The sequence below is a fragment of the Scylla paramamosain genome, chromosome 24 (assembly GCF_035594125.1).
Source record: "Scylla paramamosain isolate STU-SP2022 chromosome 24, ASM3559412v1, whole genome shotgun sequence".
Classification (NCBI taxonomy): domain Eukaryota; kingdom Metazoa; phylum Arthropoda; class Malacostraca; order Decapoda; family Portunidae; genus Scylla; species Scylla paramamosain.
The window spans coordinates 7,202,832-7,224,621 of record NC_087174.1 but is presented as its reverse complement, the minus strand read 5'-3'; the positions used below and the strand labels follow the sequence as shown (position 1 = coordinate 7,224,621).

At 36.1% G+C, this 21,790-nt stretch overlaps 1 protein-coding gene across 3 annotated transcripts; it reads left to right on the top strand.

Annotated features, from left to right (window-relative positions):
* The first annotated feature begins 826 nt into the window (after nt 1-826).
* LOC135112675 (TRAF3-interacting protein 1-like) lies at nt 827-19,060 on the top strand. Of its 3 annotated transcripts, XM_064027320.1 has the most exons (16): nt 832-1,342; nt 2,156-2,273; nt 2,725-2,837; nt 3,793-3,906; nt 4,135-4,350; nt 5,900-6,063; nt 6,185-6,299; nt 6,680-6,728; nt 8,445-8,582; nt 11,662-11,871; nt 12,178-12,406; nt 12,803-13,058; nt 13,206-13,382; nt 13,476-13,590; nt 13,974-14,082; nt 15,062-19,060. In XM_064027320.1, the coding sequence occupies exons 1-16, from the start codon at nt 1,208-1,210 to the stop codon at nt 15,219-15,221; spliced, it is 2,418 nt and encodes an 805-aa protein (XP_063883390.1). In that variant the 5' UTR covers nt 832-1,207; the 3' UTR covers nt 15,222-19,060. The 3 variants fall into 3 exon arrangements, with proteins under 3 accessions (XP_063883392.1, XP_063883390.1, XP_063883391.1); XM_064027322.1 differs by lacking the exon at nt 4,135-4,350 and having other exon boundaries at nt 827-1,342; XM_064027321.1 differs by lacking the exon at nt 8,445-8,582 and having other exon boundaries at nt 836-1,342.
* Nucleotides 19,061-21,790: the final 2,730 nt, after the last annotated feature.

Here is a 21,790-nt window from a genome sequence, read left to right as displayed (position 1 = left end):
CGTCACCGAATGATGCTTCTGATGAGTTCCTGGAAAGATACACAAGTTGATTTAAACAGCTTTTCCATGATGGTGATTTTGATATAATTCATCTTAGTCATAATGAATGTATTGAATCTGCTGATAGCGTTTTCTGTTTTGAAAGTGAACACATCTTTGAGAGAGAGAGAGAGAGAGAGAGAGAGAGAGAGAGAGAGAGATCTGAAAGTGATTGATAATGAAAGTGGTGCGATCAATCACATTCTGTAACGATTTCATAACAATTGCGTCTTTTCAACATTTAACAGAATCAAATAGACATAATTACTTGAAAGTGCATATTGATGGGGATAAGAATATCTGTTTTGACTGGTAAAGAATGAGGAGCCGAGAGTAGCTTGATTACATATTACACATCACAATCCTTATCTCTGCTCTCTACAGTACTCTCTCCTCGCTCCAAACCTCTTCATATCGCTCCATATATATTATATATCATATTCACCTCGCTCCAAACTCTCTTATATTGTCTTGCTTCTCGTAAATTTGCTTTCAAAATTAGATTATCTTTTCCTTTGTCTCCTCACTTTTCATCTTTCTTCCTTCTTTATATACTCCTATTTCCTCTCTTCTCTTACATTACATCCCTCTCAATTTATTTACATGGTCCCAAAGATTTATACACCACCTTGGGATTATTTGTTTACAGTATGTAACCATAGCAACCGGTCATCATAAGTTCCGAGGTAGTTGTTGTTATGTCAAAAGTTAGTCATATAAGAGATCGAATAGAGTAAAGTTTCTAGTCGTGCTTTTAATTTCATAAATTTTCGATGCTCTTTTGTTTTACTTCCCAACTCTACAACTTGTTGAGGAGAATGTTCCTACCTTGATGAATACCAAAACAAACCCGCCTGACATTTCTGGTTAAAATTTTGCTCGGAAAAGGGCTTTCCATACCACAGGAGGACGGGACTGGTTGTGGAAGGGGAGTGAGAAGGACGATGATGTGCACATAGCTAACCTAATTAACCTCTAGTGTAAAGCTAGGACGCCCCTGGACTGCACCAAGTCACTCTAAATATTAAGAACAAGCCATGAAGGGGATTTTAAATGTTGGGAATTCGTGTGAAGACAGCACAGAGGAAGTGATAGAGAGAAAAGTGCCTGTAGTGGCATCAGAGACCAGTAAGTAGATGGTGAGGCCTGGGCAGGGCAGAGGAGCAGGATGGCTACAGCCGTGGCCCCTGAGGTCCTGAAGAAGACACAGGCAGAACTAGGAAAGTTCATCAAGAGGCCACCTCTTACTGACAAACTCCTCAGTAAGCCTCCCTTCCGCTTCCTCCACGACATTGTCAATGCGGTAAGCTGCCACATTGTAACTGGCTGGATAAATATTGTAAAGAGGTAGACGGTATTTTATTTATTTATTTATTTATTTATTTTCATTTATTTAATTATTTATTTATTTTTATATATTTATTTATTTTATTTTATTTTTGGGGGGATGTACTATTCATAAATTCAGGTTTAATGAAGCTGTTTGGTGTTCATACAATGTCTGTGTGATCAGATTCTTATGTGGTTAATATTTAGCTGGCAATAAGCATGGCTATAGTTATTCACTCCTGCAAAGAGAGAGAGAGAGAGAGAGAGAGAGAGAGAGAGAGAGAGAGAGAGAGAGAATATTCATATCTCCCTGATGGCATGCCTCAGCAAACAAGCATGTATGTGAATCTAGAAGGGCCCAAAGCTACCAATGTGCCATCCTATTCAAATGTAGTAAGGTGATTGGATAGATAATTGTATGGTAGATATTTGTAAGTTATCTCCTTTCATTAATAGCCAAGTCTTCACTCTCTATTTTTTCATTTATCTTTTATTAAAGTCTTCCCCCTGGTTCCTTTCGTACTCCTGAATATTGTATTTATTCTTTATTTTGCAGAGGCTTTTCAAAAGTATAATAATGATGATAGTGACAATAATAGCAATAATCTGTCAGTTTTTCTTGATACTTATTTATTTGTTTATTTTCAGTTCCTTTTCTTGCAGATAGTCACACATAGAAGCAAAGATGAAAAAAACTTTATAGATTATACAATTTCTTTATATTTTAACCTAAACTGAATGCAAATTACTGATCCTTAAGTCTCACCATCACTTCTTTCCCCTTCAGGTCATCACAGAGACTGGCTTCCTTGCTGGTCTCTTCACTGATGATGAACTCAGCTCTCAGAATATTAAGGATAAAGAAGCTAAGATAGAATTTCTGCAAAAATGTATAGATGCTACAGGTGAGACTTCCTTAGTACTGATATTATTATTATTATTATTATTATTATTATTATTATTATTATTATTATTATTATTATTATTATTATTATTATTATCATCATTTATCATTATTATTGTATGCAGTTGTTATTGTCATGGTGGTAGCAGCAGTAGTTGCTGTCATAATGAAAGTAGTAGTTGTTATAGTAATAGATATTTTTTTATTGAATCCAATTTTTTACTAGTAATGTTCACATTTAGAAAACCATTTGTTTACACAAATGTAAACTCAGAGCTTCAGATTTTATAATGTAACACTTCTTTGAATTATTTCTTTCTGCCAAATTCTGAGTTCATTTTGTACCCCTTCCTACCCATGGTCTCATTCGCTCACATGGCAGTCATACAATTTGCAACAACCCTAGCATTTACCATCACATTACAGTTCAACTAACAAAAATTCATTTCCAGTCTTAGCCACGGGAGAGAACCTGTCTGTCCGTCCAGGCAAGATAGTGGCGGGCCATGAGGCAGACAAGACCAATGAGTGGCTACAGGCTCTTGGACGTGCTGTGGCCAAAAATGTAAGGCAGTAATTCCCCTTTTTCAATATATATAGGAGGGCACTGGCCACAGGCAACATTCATTGATAAAAAAAGGACCCACTAGAATGCTAGTCCCTATATAGAGGTTAAAAAGGATCATAAAAAAATAGAGGATAAGTGCCTTGAAAACTCCCTCTTGAAAGCATTCAAGTCATAGGTTGTTTACTGTGAAGGGATACCAAAAAATAATATATATATATATATATATATATATATATATATATATATATATATATATATATATATATATATATATATATATATATATATATATATATATATATATATATATATATATATATATATATATATATATATATATATATATATATATATATATATATATATATATATATATATATATATATATAATTTATTTTTTATTTTTTTATTTATTTATTTTATTTTATTTATTTTTTTTTTTTGTATAGGAGTGTGGCTAAGGGCAACAAAAGACTGTAAAAGAAGATCCACTGAAGATGGTAGTTACTAGTGATTTGCATATATCTAACTTCTTGGTGTCAATGAAGAGCTCTTTATGGGGGATGGTTTATCCTCCTATTATGAATTTGAGGTTATATTAATTTTGATCATTACCATTGTTAACTTATTTTTGTATGGCACTACTGATTATGACAAATATCTTGGTCTATTATACTCCTCATCCTCTTCCTGCTCTTTTTTTTCCTCTTCCTCCTCTCCTTCCTTTTCCTCTTTCTCCTCTTCTTCCTCCTCTTCCTGCATCTGCTTCACAGTACATAACTGCATTTTTTTTACTATATTTATAGTACAGTACATACATATATACAGTATGCATATATATAAACCCATACTTATACTATATGTACACACCAAAATGTGAGTATGTGTAGAAAAGATACAGACAAAATAATATCAGTGAAATGAATATGTGAACTCATCACAACCATTGCAGGTTAATTCCTCTGAAGCTGTTTCACAAGTTCTCAGTGGAGTCCGACCTCAAGCAAAGAAAACAGAGAAGAAGGCAGAGAAATCCAAGGAAAAATCAGACAAAGAGAAGAAGGGGGTAATGCCTTCTTTTGTTTTTTGTTGCTATTAAGCTGCCTCTTTCAGAATAGATAAGTGAATAGTACTATTCAAAGGCCTATAAATTTTTGTTGCATAGACCAACAATTTGTTTTTCTTATATATGAAATTCATTTAAGATATTTTTCAACGCATGTTGCTTTATCTTATAACAGGTTTACTTTTGCATGGATGATGACACTCCTATCTTATGTTTGTTTCTTTCTAGGAAACAGCCAGTAGTAAAGCTCAAAAAAATAACCCCAATAACCCTAAACCACCCCAGTCCCGCACCCCTGCCCGCACCCCTGCCCGTGCCCCCACCCAGCCTTCCCCAGCCTCCAAAGGCCCCAGCAAAGCAAAACTTGCCGTGCAAGCTAAAACTGCCCCTGTTAATAAGTCTCCTGCAAAAGGCACAGCTGCTCCCAGAGGCTCAACTGTTAAGGTACTTTTATGAACATATTTATATGTTTGTGTGTGTTGAGGTAATGTGGGACAGGGAGGGCTCAGGATCACCATACAGAGCCTCAGAAGTATGCTGCACGCATATGCATACACTTCCATGTCATTCACTGTTAACATGCACATGATGTCTTGGGCATTGTGATAATCTGTGTATGCAATCTTTATAGGTATAGATGTAACATGGGAATGCTCAGTAAACCTCTCATTGATTCTGCATATTGTCTTCATGGTGTATTTTTCTACTGTCTGGCATTCGCTGTCAAATGTGCTCATGAAAGTTTTATCCCCCTTCACATATTATATATCTGTGATATTTAAGTGTGTGTATTTAAGTATATGTATGTATATAAATAAAGTGTGTGTCCTATCATCATAGTAAACTAATCAGTGTGAGGTCCATGAGCCATCCACCTTGACTTTTCATTATTGTTGTATAGGTAAATGTTCTCATGTACATTATTTTTTGCACACTTTGTCAGCGTTATTAGTTAGTGCATCTTGGGGTACTTTGGTTGAAAACACAGAGAAATTTATCTAAGGTGGGCTAATTTAGCCATGAGAAGTTGTTGCCAGAGGTCGAATCCACGGCAAGAGACTCAAGATAAACGAAAGCCTGACAAATTACTAGCTAATCCAATAAGAAATCATCAAAGCCCAAGTGGTTTTTTGTTTGTTTTTACTGTCATGCCCCTGCAGCTTGTAAGGGAAAAATGTTGACATAACTTATGAGAAGCCTTAAGATCTACTTGTTAATACATAAAGCTGACCACCTACCCTCTTGTAAGATGCACAGGAATATTTAGAAGGGGAAAAGTCCATCTGGTAAAGAGTGAAATTGGTTAATGAGTTTTTGGATGAGCTCAAAACCAATCCTGTTTTTTCTCTCATTTTCTTCTGTTCTTTTTTTTCAACCAACGTGCTTTCATAATAACTTCATATTGCTTTGTGAAGTGTCTGTGTTGCTTTTTCTTTTCTTTTCTTTTGTAGTGGATACTTTTGTTGTAATATGTTTTTGAATAGTAATACTACAGCAGTTTTTGGTGCTGCATACAACCATTGCACACTGCATTCCATTACTGGTTACACTTTCCTTCCATAATAGTTGTCCTATACTATTGTATGTTTTATTTATAGTAGTAATGATAATAACAGTAATACTAGTAATAGTATTACTTAATTACAAAACTTAATTACCAATTTGTCTTCTTGGACCCATTTGTATAGTGGAAATGCTGGTTTTCTTGTATCCATTTATATTATTGTAAATAGTACAGTCTTTAGTAGTAGTAGTAGTAGTGATGGTGGTGGTAGTAGTAGTAGTAGTAGTAGTAGTAGGAGGAGTAGTAGTAGTAGCAGCCTAGGTAGCAGCAGTGTAGTTCTATACACTAAATGTCCATGGTTTCTCCAGTTAATGTATTATTACATTCTCTAACTGAATTTTCTGTGCATCTGTCAGTATAGTTTTGTCCCCATTAGACATCCTGTAGTAAATCATTTTTCATTGCCTTAATTGCTTCTTACAACTACAGGGCTCAAAGAGCAAGGATGACAAGGATAAGACTGCCAAAAAATCTAGAAGTAAGCCCAAGGAAGAAGAGATTGGCAGCAAAAGTAGTAAAGATAAGGATAAGGAAGGGAAGGAGAGGAAGCAGAAAAGTTCATCTCAAGAGAAGGGAAAGTCTGCTAAATCCAGGTTAGTTCAATTCGAAAATGGTACTGCTAATGTCAGAACAATGTTTTATTATTGTAGTTGTTTTATTCTTGTGAAGTTGATATCCCTCAATCAGTTTTGTGATTGGGCTCCCTCTTCACAGGCCAGCAAGTCGGGTGCAACAAGTGAAGGAGTCTGGCAAGGAAAATTCTCCACCACACGAAGTGATTGGTGCTGCAGAGGTCCTCACTAATGGACATGCTACTCCTGAGGAAATGGTAATGTTTATGGCAAACAATTTGTGTTCACCTTCATTAGATCAGCTCTTGGGCATAAATATTGGATGAATATCAATTGATATCTCTCATTACTACTTATAAAACCTATTAAGAAACAGGAGTGTGTGAAGTACAGCACTCAAAATTTGGACCATTGTCATCCCTGTAGAGCAATGTGTTCATGGATTCTGTGTTCAAAATGAAGACAGGAAGACTTTGCTTGAAATGAAAGCTTTCTGAATTTTATATTTCTAGATTGGTATCCATGAAAAGAGAATTATCCTCAAATTAATTAAAACTAACATGCCAGATTTTAGGACCATTGTGACATTTTCATTGCTTTTTACTTTATTGTTTTATTGGTATGTTCTTTCCCCCAGGTGTCCACTCCCAAGCAGGCCCCATCAAGGCCTCCAAGCGCTAGACATGGTAAGGTTTTATTGATCTTCACTACAACTCATTATTCATTACCCCAAAAAAGCTCAGGAACTTTCTTAAGTCTTATAATCCATTCATTAGCATGCATCTTTATGAAATACAAAATGACTATAGTCATTGTCAGAAGTCAAGTAACTCTGTGTCCTCATCTCCATTGTGTTTGTTGTATGATATCAGGTTTTATAAGGAGGTTGTCTGCAGATTATTGGACTTAATCCTTTCACTGCTATTGTCATCTTTTGGTAACACTGAGAGCAGTATAAAAAATCTAGTTTGCACAGATAGATAGAGTAAAGAGAGAGAATAAAAGATTAATTTTGTATTGTCTAGGCTACAAAATTAATTTATATATTTTATTACAAAAAATAAGTGTTTGAAGTATTGCAGGGGATTATGGAAAATAATGTGTAGCAGTGAAAGGGTTATAATTGAGGAAAAACACACAGAAAATGGAATATTATGTAGTCTGTTACTTGGCTGTTGACTATAAGGCTGCATTCACATGAGCCACTTTTTGTGGTCATTGACAACCACAAAAAATGGTTCCCACAAAAAATGGTGAGTAGAAGCAGTGTGCACATGAACCACTTGGTGGCTCATGAGGTCAGTGCTAGTGGATCTGGTGGAAGCAGCAGCTGTCTGTGTTCTCTTTGTGAAGATGAAGCACAAAATGCCGAGAAAGTACTGGGTGCACCCCATAGTTAGTAACAGAGTATTGCGTGGAGCATTCCACTCATTATTTTTCTTTAATATTCTTGTCACTGTATTCTTTCAGATTCAAATCATAAAGTTCTGGTCTCTTCTCCACCTCTATGATCAATATTTCACAGTCACACAACTCTTTAGGTATTATTGCCACTCACGGAAAGGAGTACTTGATGCTCTGACAGACAGGAAAACACAGCACGAGACCAGTGGGAGGCAGAGTGGCAACCATGAATAGTGGCTCATGTGTATACTGCCATTTGAAGTAATGGTTCCTATTGCTGGCCACTGTACCTGGCCACAGTGGTATGGTCGGAAAAATGGCTCCACCCACCACAACTCACCACTTTTTTGTGACTGCCACAAAAAAACTGGCCTGTGTGAATGGACCATAGAGATGTGTGTGTTCTATATTTGACCATCTTTTTGTGACCACAAAAAGTGGCTTTTGTGAATGCAGCTTAACTGTACTCCTTATTTTCCCTACTGTGATTTACATTTTTGTCACAATGAAGATAGACATATACATATATGGTCTGTTCTTCATTCTTTTAGCAAATTAAATCCATACACACAAATATAATCGAGAGTTTGTTTGATATATGGAATATCTTTATTGTGTATTCACTTAATTAAATCTTGTTATATGTAAACTTAGTGAATCTTTTACAACATTGCTTCTCAAATAGTTTATTTTTATTTTATTTTATTTTATTGTTATTTCTTTCTTTATTTTATTTATTTACTTATTTATTTATTTATTTATTCATTCATTCATTTTTTACATGTTTCAGAAATCCCCCTTAAACTAACTGCTCACTTAAAGCTTTTAAAACATAACTCAGTTTTTCCAGAGATTTCACAGCTTTGCCATAGGTGTGCAGATTTTTCTATTGTTAGTTTTAGTTGTAAAGCTGATTTTTCTTAATGTGAGCATCTCATCTGTGTTTGGTGAGTAAGATATTGTATTTTTATGATAAAGTCATTCATCCCAATGTTTAGATGGTAATGGTGGAGAGACAGTGGAAGTAGTGGATGCAATTGATGAAGGAATAGTAACTCAGGAGACTCCCACTGAGGAGGCTCAGACCCCCCAGGAGGAGGAAGAGATGCCTATTTTGGCCCCACTGGCCACTGAAGGTACACTTACCTGTTGCACAGAGGAACACATGCCTCACTCCTCACCAGGCTGAGAATATTTGGTTCAAAACTTACTTGCCTTGGCCTAATCAATTCTGAAGTATATTTGCTCAAAGCCTACCCAATTTTTAAAAATTGAAATTCACAATTTCATATTTTTTACATGTTGTTCTCAATTTTGTGGACAAATGTCAGGTATTCACATCTGAAGAATGATCTCAGCAGTAGTTTTGGACCAGTCTGCTGCCAGGGTTCATAAATTTTCCCAGCCTGCTCCTCCTCACTGTGCCATGTGCAGCATCTGTCTGGTTGCAGTGTATCTGAGAAGTTCTTTGTGATTGGTCTGCAAATATAGTTATCTTTTCTGAAAATAGAGGGAAAATTGAAAAAGGCACTGCAATTCAATAACAAAAGGAAAGCCACAGGTTGCTGAAACATGGTCCACCTTCACTTTGTGTGTTTGTGGTGAGCACTGAAATTTTAACACTCCAGATTTTCACAATATTTTTTAATAGGAAAAAAATGCATATTTTGTAGCAGTGCATCACATGTGCTTTTTAAATATGTTATCATATTTAATGATTACGAGCAGAGCAAAGTTTACTGTGCATGTTGTTGTTTCATTTTGAGCGGCCTGGCCTGGCCTGCCCTGACCATAACATTATTAAGACTCTAATGTCTCCTGAACTACATGGCTGATTGTAACAAAATTTGCACCATAGGATGACAAAACTTTATCAGTTTTATATGATATAGCTTTCATTTCTTCTATTGGGTTAAATCAATGGGTAACTTGCAAAAAGTAGAAGGGTGTTGAAAATGTGATTTCTCAAAAACTACTCAACCAATTTTAATGAAACTTAAGATGTATATTGTTATGATTTTAATAAAATTTCTTATGTCAACTTTCAAGTAGCTCTGTTTATACACAAAATCAAAATTCCAACTTTTAACTAATTAACTGATCAAACTCAAAATGTGTTGTTAGTAAGTGTAATACAAGTTATAATGAAAAAGCATGTTAAATGTGCAACACTACTGCGCATGCACAAAATACAGTATAAATTTTTTTGTAAAGTGACTGTCAGTTTTCTGCAATTTTCACCAACTTCCTTTTGTCTTAACAAGAGTGGATACATACCACTGAATGCAGAATGAAATTTCTTATCCAACAGTATATAGCACAATCATGGGACTCTCGCAAGGCTTTGAGGGAGAGGGATTGGAAGAGGAGGCAAGGGCACGATGTGCGGGGTGCCGGAAATTGCCCCTCTCTCTCTCTCTCTCTCTCTCTCTCTCTCTCTCTCTCTCTCTCTCTCTCTCTCTCTCTCTCTCTCTCTCTCTCTCTCTCTCTCTCTCTGTCTCTGTCTCTGTCTCTCTCTCTCCTCTCTCTCTCTCTCTCTGTCTCTCTCTGTCTCTCTCTCTCTCTCTCTCTCTCTCTCTCTCTCTCTCTCTCTCTCTCTCTCTCTCTCTGTCTCTGTCTCTGTCTCTCTGTCTCTCTCTCTCTCTCTCTCTCTCTCTCTCTGTCTCTCTCTGTCTCTCTCTGTCTCTCTCTCTCTCTCTCTCTCTCTCTCTCTCTCTCTCTCTCTCTCTCTGTCTCTGTCTCTGTCTCTCTGTCTCTCTCTCTCCTCTCTCTCTCTCTCTCTCTCTCTCTCTCTCTCTCTCTCTCTCTCTCTCTCTCTCTCTCTCTCTCTCTCTCTCTCTCTCTCTCTCTCTCTCTCTCTCTCTCTCTCTCTCTCTCTCTCTCTCTCTCTCTCTCTCATTGAAATATCCCTTCCACTGAGGCCTTCCTGACTGCTTTGCTCGTCAATCACCTTCTGAGGTATATTTGTTAGTAGAGATCTCAATGTCTATTGTCTGCTAACAAGACCTTTGTAGTACAGCTTCCATACTTTCCATACTTGCTGTGACAGTCGTGTGTGTACCAGGTACTTGGTGTTCATATTGCAGTGTTTGGATATGTGTTGTGTAGCACTTTTCCCATGCTACTTACATTTTTCATTCACACAACTTGCCTCACAAGTGTGTGTTATATGTTGAGTGTGGTATCTTGGCTATGTCTAGAAAGGACATATGTAATATCCTTATTTCAGGGCCTCTCCTTGACAGGTGCTTATTGCATGGTGGTTGACTTTGGTTTTCAGGTGTGTAAGCAGTGTTGCATGTGCTAACAGGAATGAACATTTTTTTAACTAATTGTGTGTGAAATTACATCTGTATCATGAAGACACAGAATCTCAAAACTGACAGCCAGATTTTTAACATGGAACTACTAAATGTGTAATGTGACAGCTTTATACATTTGGTGTTAATTATGATGTTTATAAGTGAATAGGGAAAATTACAACAGGGTGCCAAAAAAGATGACAAAAACATTGTGCCATCACAAGGTCAAAGATCATGACATCATAAAAACACATCACCAAGAACACAGGGGTTCTTTTCTTTCTTTGCTGTTAGATGAGAATTACATTTTATCTATCTTTTCATAATATTTAAGGTTAGCCAAACAACTTTCTTTCCTCAGCCAGGTGTCATTTTTATGTTTTGAGATAGACATCTAACCTCCATCTCTGAACCTCTTTATTCACCGGTACACGTTGTGTCTCAAACTCGAGCAATAGTAATTGTTTCTTTAACTGTTTTTATTCCTCAGCACAAGGTAACAACAGCTGCTATTTTATCACCAGTAATGGACAGTTTAGTAGCCATTGGCAGGCGAGATTGAAAGATATGCAATAATAATTTGTGGAAGTCAACTTGGGAATGCATGCACAAAAAATCTCCTTATTACTCAGCTGTCAGATTTATACCAAAACCATTGTGTGTAAGTGTACCCAAAGCCACTGCCAGTCTTGATTTGCCATGTTAGATATTAACAATGCTCCACTTTCCCATGAAACAGAATTAAACTAGTTGAATGGTATGTGGATGCTGACACCAACTAAGGATTTTGTCATCTTTTTTTTGGTACCGACTGTATATTCCTGTTAGCAGTTGTTTACTCATCAGATCTTGGCAAATGCATCCATAAACTTATGGTAGTCATGATAAGTCTGACTTCATCACCTCCACCCAGGCTCTCGTACTGCAGCTGAAGATGGATTAGAGATGACAAATGGTCAGTCATTGCTGATTGATCCTGAGGTGGAGGAACAGCCTGGGGTTCTTGGAGGTGATGGGGAACAAGGTCAGGAGCAGCTTGTCACACCGAGCTCCCCCACCAACACCACCCTCACCAACAACAACATTGACCCAGCTATTCTGAAGGCCATGAGTCCCCATAATGGTAATATTTGTTAATGTTAATGTTAATGTAGTCTACATCGTTTCCAAATGATCACTTGAAATTTGGAGCAGGAAAGAGAGAAGAAAATGCGTGCATTGTTTCATTAGTAGCATGTAAGCTCCCCAAAAATATAACAGAAAAAAAAAGAAATCAGCATCATTAAATTTTCTTGAAACACACACACACACACACACACACACACACACACACACACACACACACACACACACACACACACACACACACACACACACACACACACACACACACAAAGCTATTATTTCACTTCCTCTATTTCTGTTGAAGCTGACCAGCTTCAGGGAGTAGACATGCCACGTCCAGAACCTCCAGACTCAGGTGTGGGTTCCCTGGAGTCACCCAAACATGCAGCCAAGGAACAGGAAGGTCCACCCACTGCCCCTACACCCCGGCCAGGCCCACAGCCCCTCAGAGCAATGGAACCATTCAAGGAGGGAACAAACATGACCACTGAACCAGTGATGCCAGAAACAGAGACTCCAGGGAGTCAGTTCAAGTTAGTTTGCTTTTCATTTGGTGTTTTACATGTGTGTGTGTTGTGACCTGTGATACCCTCTAAATACATCTATATGTATTTTAGTCATGACAGCTGTAATAACAGCATGCTTTTATTAATGTACGAGGGCTGTTCAAAGAATATTTGACCATAGATCAGGAAAGAACTGAAGTTATGAACTTGTTAGGTCATTGCTGCAGGCATCAAACTCCTTTTACTTTCTTTTTTCTCTTTAAAGTGCTGAACTGGTGTGTCATTTCTCATCTTACACATTCTAATTTTTGCATAAAACTATTTAATTTACAAATGAAAGAGTATACTAAAAATATTTAAGTATCACTACTTCATTGATTTCCCTGAGACCCATTGCTAGCATGCCACTGTCCTGTGCCACAGGGGAGATCCATCTGCCAAGGAAAGTGCCATAAGGCCACGCACTGGCCGTCGCTCAGCCCGTCCACCCAGTGCTCGGCCAGCCCCACCACGTGTGAGGGAACGGCGGGAGGTGCCAAAGGAGGAGATCCAGCGGCCAGGTACTGCCAAGCCTGTGGCCAATGTGATTCTGCCCACTAACACAAATGATGTCGATGATGATGATGACAACTTTATGGTTGAAGAGTCCAAGCCAGCAGTGACAATGGAGGATGATGCAGTGAGTGGAGATCAGGGATCACAAATAACCTTTGTTTTAAAAGTGGACATATGCTTCATCTAGTGTTACTTTTTAATGACACATAATTTGTTTTACAAAAATAACCTGCTGAAAAGAAATTGTAATATTGCAATGTGTTCTCATCAGCTACCCTTAGATGCAGCAGCTGCCAGTGGTGCTGCAGCTGCTGCTGCTGCTGCAGGTGAGGATGGACAGGGTGCTGGTCTTCTTGTGGCTCAGATCTTGGAGACCAAAAAGGAGATGGAGGATGGCAGACGTAATGCTTTTTCTCCTGAAACACCAGGTCACAGGAGAGTCCCCATAGTAAGTTTGCCATTCAGATCACAGTGTTGGAAGTATTATTGAGAGGTCCTGGTCCTGAGGGTAATAACTCTATTGCTCTTCTTTTCTTAACAGGAACAGTCCCTCCTGAGTGATGCCAACCGAAAGAAAGAAAGAGAACTAATTCAGAAAGATGTACAGAAGTTGAGCGCATCCATTCAGTCCATCACCAGATCTGTCAATCCTTTAGGTGAGTCCCTACACATCAGGAGTTAATATAATAGGTATTGCTTCATTAAGAATGTTTTCCATGCATATATATTTTTTTTTTCCTGCAGCCTTTACTCCTAGACATACATGAAAGATAATTATAGTTCAGTGTGATCTGTTGTCTTATTTAAACATAGATTTATCAACAAGTTTTGGTTCTGTTTCTGATGGTCATGAATATGTGCTGTGATCTTAGCAGTATATATGTAAATTTGGGAGGTTCAGGCTCTTTCCTCATAGTGCACCATATGTACATTAGATAGATACACAACTATCATGCCTACTGAGTTATTTATATAGTCAGTATTTTTTGTATATTTATGATATAAACTAACCTTCCTTATTCTTTCTTTTTCTTTGCAGCCAAAATGTTAGATTATCTGCAAGAGGATTTGGATTCCATGCAGAAGGAACTTGAGTCTTGGCAGAATGAAAACAAGCACCTTGCTCAGACCCTCAAGCAAGAACAGAGGTGAGCCACTACTAAAACTTCCCCAACATTACTTTGATACTTTTTTTTTTTCCACATTTATTTACCTACTATTTTCCTGCTACTGAAAGCCACAGCCTAGACCTCAGATACATTATCCTCAGAGCACAGATTGTTTAACTTTGTAGCTCAATATTGAATTATTTTGGCAACTTGAATAAAAGTTCATCATCAGCTGCTGTGACATTTGCCTTCTTTTGGTGAGTTTCCCCATTTAAATGTCTTTTAAATGTCTTTTAAATGTCTTTTCATAATTCATCCATGCTAAAATATATCTCCCATTTCATCCATTGGTACTCACCTGTCCGTTTACACCCACATTAATATGTAACTCAATATTCCCTTACTATCTTCAGTTGTTCAGCAATACAACTACTTATCCTAAAACGTGCTTCTCCATTCCTCTCACCTCTAATAGTATTCTACTGCATACACACACACACACACACACACACACACACACACACACACACACACACACACACACACACACACACACACACACACACACACACACACACACACACACACATGCACACACACATTTTAGCTTTAAAGCTTTTCTCTGGCTGTGTGTCACAGATTTTCATTGCTTCTTAATAAGCATCTTGAATGAAAGACTGAGAGATTTTTAAATATTTAGGGTATTGTTGTGTCAATGAATGTAAGTTCCTTTGGGAAACCTGACAGCAGAGTTGTAGTAGACCTTTTGTCCAAGTTTCATTAGAAAATCAGTTACTTTTCTGTCTAATTATTTTTCAGTCTCTTCTCCATTGCCTTTCGTTTCATCTCCATTTCGAAGCCAAGGTACTGATGCCGAATGATTTAAAATTTCTTCAGTATTTGTTTGAAAATCTAGTAGATCTGCTGTCTCATTATTATACAAATATAGTACATTAACAAAATTCATGTTGTCATCAAAGTCAGGTGTGTCATTACTGAACATTTTTTTTGTTTTCAGTTCCACAGAGCAGGCACTGGAGCCCCTTGGGTACCAGTTGATGGAGCTAGAAACAGCTGTGCAGGAGCAGCGTGATAAATTATCAGCTGTCAAATCAAACATACTGAGGAACAATGAAAAGATTTCTCGCCTGATGAGTGGTATAAATCTAAATATATGAATATATATATATATATATATATATATATATATATATATATATATATATATATATATATATATATATATATATATATATATATTATTTTCTTGTAGAAGGAATTGTTGTAACATGAAACACTGCGTTAATATATTATGTTATGAAATTATGTGGGGAATTAATGAACTGTTTAAGTGCACACACACACACACACACACACAATGTATTGTATATACTAGTTAGGATAGATTTTAAGGGATATAGAGAAAAACAGGAAATATACACATGTTATAAGAGTTTTCCAGAGGTGGTCCCAAAGTCAGGCCCAGTACAGTACAACTTGTTCCACACAATAACAATACAAGCTCACGCAGCACTGCAAGTCTTTGCAGCCTCATGACACACTTAAAATGCATGTTCTTTGATGTGATTTCTGCATGACAAAACTTAATATGCACAGTATTTTCTTGATAACTTATCATGAAATAAGTATATTGATTTTTTTCAAAATTTATCATTTCACTTTGCCCAAATTTGTATATTTTTGGCTTATGTCACTCAGCCATGCAGGGCCAGTACCACATTCAGAGTCCATCCAATTTCTCAGGTGTACTCCAACACTGGAGTACCTCAGGAATGCACCTGTCATTCCCTTGAGGTGCAGAGATGATGAGTGAGGCCAAGGGAGGCCAAATATCTTATTTATGGAAGTGTAGGCTGCCTGAAAGTGTTTGGAAATAAAGCAAAACAAAAAGAAAGAAAGAAAAGAACTATGTTGTAGTAGGCTTTATTGGTATTGCCATGCTCACATAAGTGCTGCATTGATAAGGTAAATGATGATGCTGAAACTATGTGCAGCCTTGCACCATGTGCAAATTTGTCAACAAATTCTGAATTAAGGAAGAGAATTGATTTGTGGAGGACCTACTGTAACTAGAGTAGATAATTAGCTGTCCTACTTTGCTGCAAAGACTGGTTTCACTCATCCTTTGTTCTAATCAGTCACTTTTTAAAATGGAAATCCAGATATTGCAACTACAACTGTGAATGAAATTAACACAGTGCAGTTAGTACTCTCCATATCAGTTAATAAGTACATTGCAGCTTTCTTTGCATTTATATTTGTTCCTGAAAAAAACTAGTCATTAATCTGGTCATTTTTCCATGTGGTTATCTCATATACAGTTACATTAAGAGCTCAGCAAACTTCCAGGCAAGAAATGCCTGTGGCAACACTATTCTTTTTACAATACAGATTTTGCTTAGTAATGATTTATAACCAGAAAAGATGAGTTCACAAGTTCAGAGATATTTCTTCAATACTTTTCCATCAGAATTACACTTAAATATTACTTTTTATTCTACTTGAGTGTGAACATTCTTTAAGGGAAATCACAAAGTGTACCATATAACATATTCACAGAAGTTGCCTCATTATAATGCTGTAGTGCAGATGTAATGTGTACATGTTTTATTTACCCTTGACACCCTGCACGTGTCATTGCACCTGAACAGGGACCATTTGAATATTGTTTTTTTACTTGTAGTTGAACTAGTTACCAATTGTCAATTTCTAGTAACTCATTAGGTTGTAGAAGCAATAGTAATTTTACCTCTAATAGTAAGTTTCAGCAGGTTTCACACAACTAATGAGAACATGTCTGTTATTTAGGAAATATTACACAAAACATATCTTTGGTAAATAGTACAGGTCGACCATCACTAATCCGCCAATCACAAATCTGGTTCCATCACTAATCCAGCACTAATTTTGGCTAGCAAAATTTCAAATTTCCTGGTTTTTCACACCAACCTGCCACTGCTACCATTTGTTGGAAAGATGATAAAATGTATTGAAAGTTTTTTGTCACTAGAGTTGGGAAAAAAGGACTGAGGAGGCAATGTAATAGTGAAATAGGAGCAGTACAAGAATAACAGAAGCAAGGAGTGGATGACCTAAGAAGCGTTATGAAGTGAAATGGGTCATAAGAAGTTACTTGTTGCATAAACACAGGGAACCCATTCTAATTTATTTTTCTCCATTTATTATTAAACCTGCACAGTTTTAGTTCCAGCCAATGGCTCCAGTAAATAAAGGAAATACTTCTCGCTGTGTAAAGTGCAAACATTACATTATCCATAAAAGAAAAGGTTGAAATCCTGAAAAAAATCAAAAGTGGTGTCTGTGTGAAGCTTGTGTGAATTATACAGCAATCGCTCTTCAATGGTTTATAACAAAGAAACAGAAACAAAAAAATTTTCAGTTTCTTTGCTAACAATATTAGTTGTACCAGCCAGTATCAGCCAGAAATTAAATGTTATCAGTATCGCCAGAAAAATGTGGTATTGGTACAGCTCCACTTCTCTGTAATTCAACAAAATAACTAATCTGGCACCTTACAGTTCCCAGTGATGCTGGATTAGTGATAGTGATCTGTACTATGATTTTTTTACATCACTTTGTGAGGGACTCAAACAAGAGGACCAGGTTTATGTATAATATATATATATATATATATATATATATATATATATATATATATATATATATATATATATATATATATATATATATATATACATACATATATATATACACACACAAATAAATGTTGTACTCTGTATAGCGTATTATGGTAGGAACTGATATTTCACTTATTTCTAAATGGTATGACACTAGTATAGCCTCCATTATGTACTTATTTCTAGCGGTGTGTATTCTCTCCTTTTTTATGTACCTATTAATATGATTCTGTTAGCATGATGCTGTCATGATGCCCTCATCATAGTGAGGAATGGTTGTAATGGACCACTGTGTGTGTAATCACAGCAAAGAATGACCGAAATGGACCATAATATGTGTGCACTTGTGTCTATTTTGAAGAACCCTTAGGCTCAGCTGCCCTAGATTTCCTGGAAGGAAACAGGCAAGTTGTTTCATGCTATTTGGGCAGTGCATTGTAAATGGGATGGTGATAGTTTCATCTTTTTAAATGGAGACTGTGAAAGAGATAAGAAAAGCTCTCACTTGTTTACACGTGTCTTTGTTTTGACATGCCACTTACAAATGTTAATATATTTTTTGTCAAAATTGTCAGCCTAAGTTGGATTATATTTTTTGCTTTGTACAGTCGTTGTGAGAAATTGAGTACCCTGTCCCAGTCATTTTCACTATGTTTTGGATTGTCCCTCAATCTTAAGTTCTTTTATCTGTTGGCTGTCTCCAAACAAAACTAGATTACTGACAGATTATAAGCAGACCAGAGGACTAAAGATTAAGGAAAACTCAAAGCACACTGGAAATGGTGTACAGTAAATTAACCCATTTCTGACTGTGATCATACCATCAGTATAATGTAAAGTAGATCTTTGCTTCTTCAAGATCTTATGTGTGAGGCAACCATCAGTAAGCTAAATATTATGATATATTTGTGATACTCAGCCATCTTCCATCTCACTGGTTCTTAAACTTATACAACACAACCTCATTCAAGTGCTCAGATATTGTGAGTTCAGTGCTGAGGGAATGTTGGTAAAGTAAGTCATTTGCTCGTGATCTATTTAGTGTCTGGACAGTAGCTGTAATCTTTTGAAACCTTTTAGAAGTCTATTTGCTTGCTACCTGAGTTTTCCTGTATTATAATGATATGGTTATATTGTTCAGCTGTCTTTACTAGTATTCCAGTTCCAATAAGTACCATAAAACTAAATTAAGAGAGAGAGAGAGAGAGAGAGAGAGAAAGAGAGAGAGGAGCAAGAATCAATGAAAATTCAGGGAATTGCTTTACCTTTTATTTTTCATATTGTATTGCAATATAGCTCCTAAAAAAAGATGTGAAATAGAGACTAGTGCAACCTTGTAGCTTCTCTTATGTCCTTATATTCTTTGTGTTACTTTAGCATTACTGTTGCTACAGTGTTGTGACTGAATTAGCAGTTTATTCCATGGTGTACTGAATCATTATTATATATATATATATATATATATATATATATATATATATATATATATATATATATATATATATATATATATATATATATATATATATATATATATATATATATATATATATATATATATATATATATATATATATATATATATATATATATATATATATATATATATATATATATATATATTTTTTTTTTTTTTTTTTTTTTTTTTCCAAAGATTAGATTCACATTTCTATACTATATACTCAAGACATAGAGGGTTGTATGTACATAGGTTAAGTTCAAAGCTCAAGCAGTGTGGTGCTGGCAAAAGATGAATCACATGTAGGGAGACAACTTTCTCAAACCAAAGTAGCAGTAAAGGTAGTTTTCTCAAGTTGTACAAAGCATTTATAAATGAAAAAAAAAAAAATAATAATAGCATATGTGGCATGGAAACTTAGTTCTTCTTATCTTGTGATGTAATTGTATAGCTACCAGAATAAAATGTTTCTTTACTGAATTATCTGGTAAATACTGTATATAGATTGCTGAAAATTCTCTTTTATAATTTGCTAATTTTGCTAACTTTGAATTATGAAGAACTGTAAAAGTTTGATCAAAGAAAATTTTCAAGGTGTACTCACAGGAAGTGTAACATAGTACAGTCATGTTCAAAAGTTTCACACTTTTACTCAACCTTAAGTTCATTCTTCCCTCAACCTTAATTCCTCTGACCTACAGACAGTCTCCTTACAGAAACTGACAGCTACTAGATTGTAGCAGATCAGGCTAGTATTTGATTTTGAGTGAAAACACAGTGGAAGTGAGTGTGGTATATCACATGACTGTTGACCATGACTGTACCCTGCTGCTGACAGCCATACACTATGCTATAGTCACAGTCACAGGGACTGAAGGTTGCATCATATTCCAGCAACTTATCCATCAACACTGTGTCCAAACCTGTGCATGTGGTATGCTTTGGGAATACTGTCACTTAATACAGTCAATTTTGAGTTCCAAATGATAAAATGATATGTGCTGCCATTATAAATTATATTAAGCTAAAGCAGTGATTCTCAAACTATGGGTCGCAACCCAAAGTTGGGTCGCGAGATCAATTTTGATGGGTCGCAGGGACACAGGAACATTATCATGCTTTCAGTGTTTCTGTATATTTCAGTTACTTAATTGAATTATTCTTCTTTAACCACAAATTACTTTTGTTATGTATGCTCATCTTTCCCCCACCTCCCTCCTCGTGGGCCGCACGTAATGGTGTCTCTGACAGGAATGACTCCTGTATCAAACGCGTATGTTGGACTGGCAGTGGGCCCATGCAGGCTCGTGCGCGGTGTCTATTTTCCACCGACTGCAGGCGAGGGAGGTTGTGCCATTTGCAGTCATTTGTGTGAGTAGTGTGTGTGTGTGTGTGTGTGTGTGTGCGTTTGTGTGTGTATAATTATATAATATCTTGCTTCATATACTACTCACTATATTTACTAACTAATAATAATAATAATAATAATAATAATCTTTCGTTCTTATTGGTCTATTCTACAACTTCATCACATATGAACTAATCATGGGTCGCGAAGGAATGAAATGTTCCAAATAGGGTTGCTCATGAAAAAGTTTGAGAACCACTGCTCTAAAGCATACTGCATGCAGGGCTTTAGACAGGTAGGTTGCTCAAGTATGGTGGTGCAACCTTCAGTTCCTGTGACTGACTATAGTGAATGTGGGGCTTCTTCAGATCCAGATTCTGCCTTCATTCAACTCAGTCCCTCCATATGCTTTTACTTTTAAGCCTCTATTGGAGTTGATATACTACTTGGAGAGAGCTATATTGGTGCTGCCCTTTGGATGTTGAATTTTATATATATATATATATATATATATATATATATATATATATATATATATATATATATATATATATATATATATATATATATATATATATATATTTTTTTTTTTTTTTTTTTTTTTTTTTTTTTTATACAGTATTTTTCTGTTGTCTGGGCTTTTCATTCTTTTTTTTTTTCTCTGCCACTATGTAATTTTCCCTTTATTCATAGTTCCTATATTGTGCATTATCATGCCCCTCTGTGGTCATCTTCATTTTTGGCAAATAACTATGTGTTATTCTTCCAACACCTCTCTGTTATAGATAAAAGTAATAGCTAACACCTGTCTTTGACTGCCATTTAATGCAGTGTTTTCCCTTTATCAGTAAACTCTCCAACCTCCAGTATCCCTTCTCCCGATTCAGCTTTTCCGTTTGGAAGCATCACACTGGTGGTTTGTTAACAGTGTATCCATCTTGTTATATATAAATATATGTATGTACAATATGATTCATGAATGAATGTCAGAAAGGATATATTGTAATTATATTTTGTCGGTTGTAGAATATACATACATATGCAATAAAGTCTGTTATATGGCATAGATGAAGAACTGTCTTTGCCATTATGTAAACTTTACTGCTCAATTATTAATGTACCACAGTATAAAATTAACAAGTATTATTATCCTGTATCTATAAGGAAAGGCATGAATCAGATTGAGGTTGAGGAAGAAAACTTATTTCATTCCTTTGTACTCTCAGTTTCACCTTTAGCAGAACAGCAACATCCCTGGAA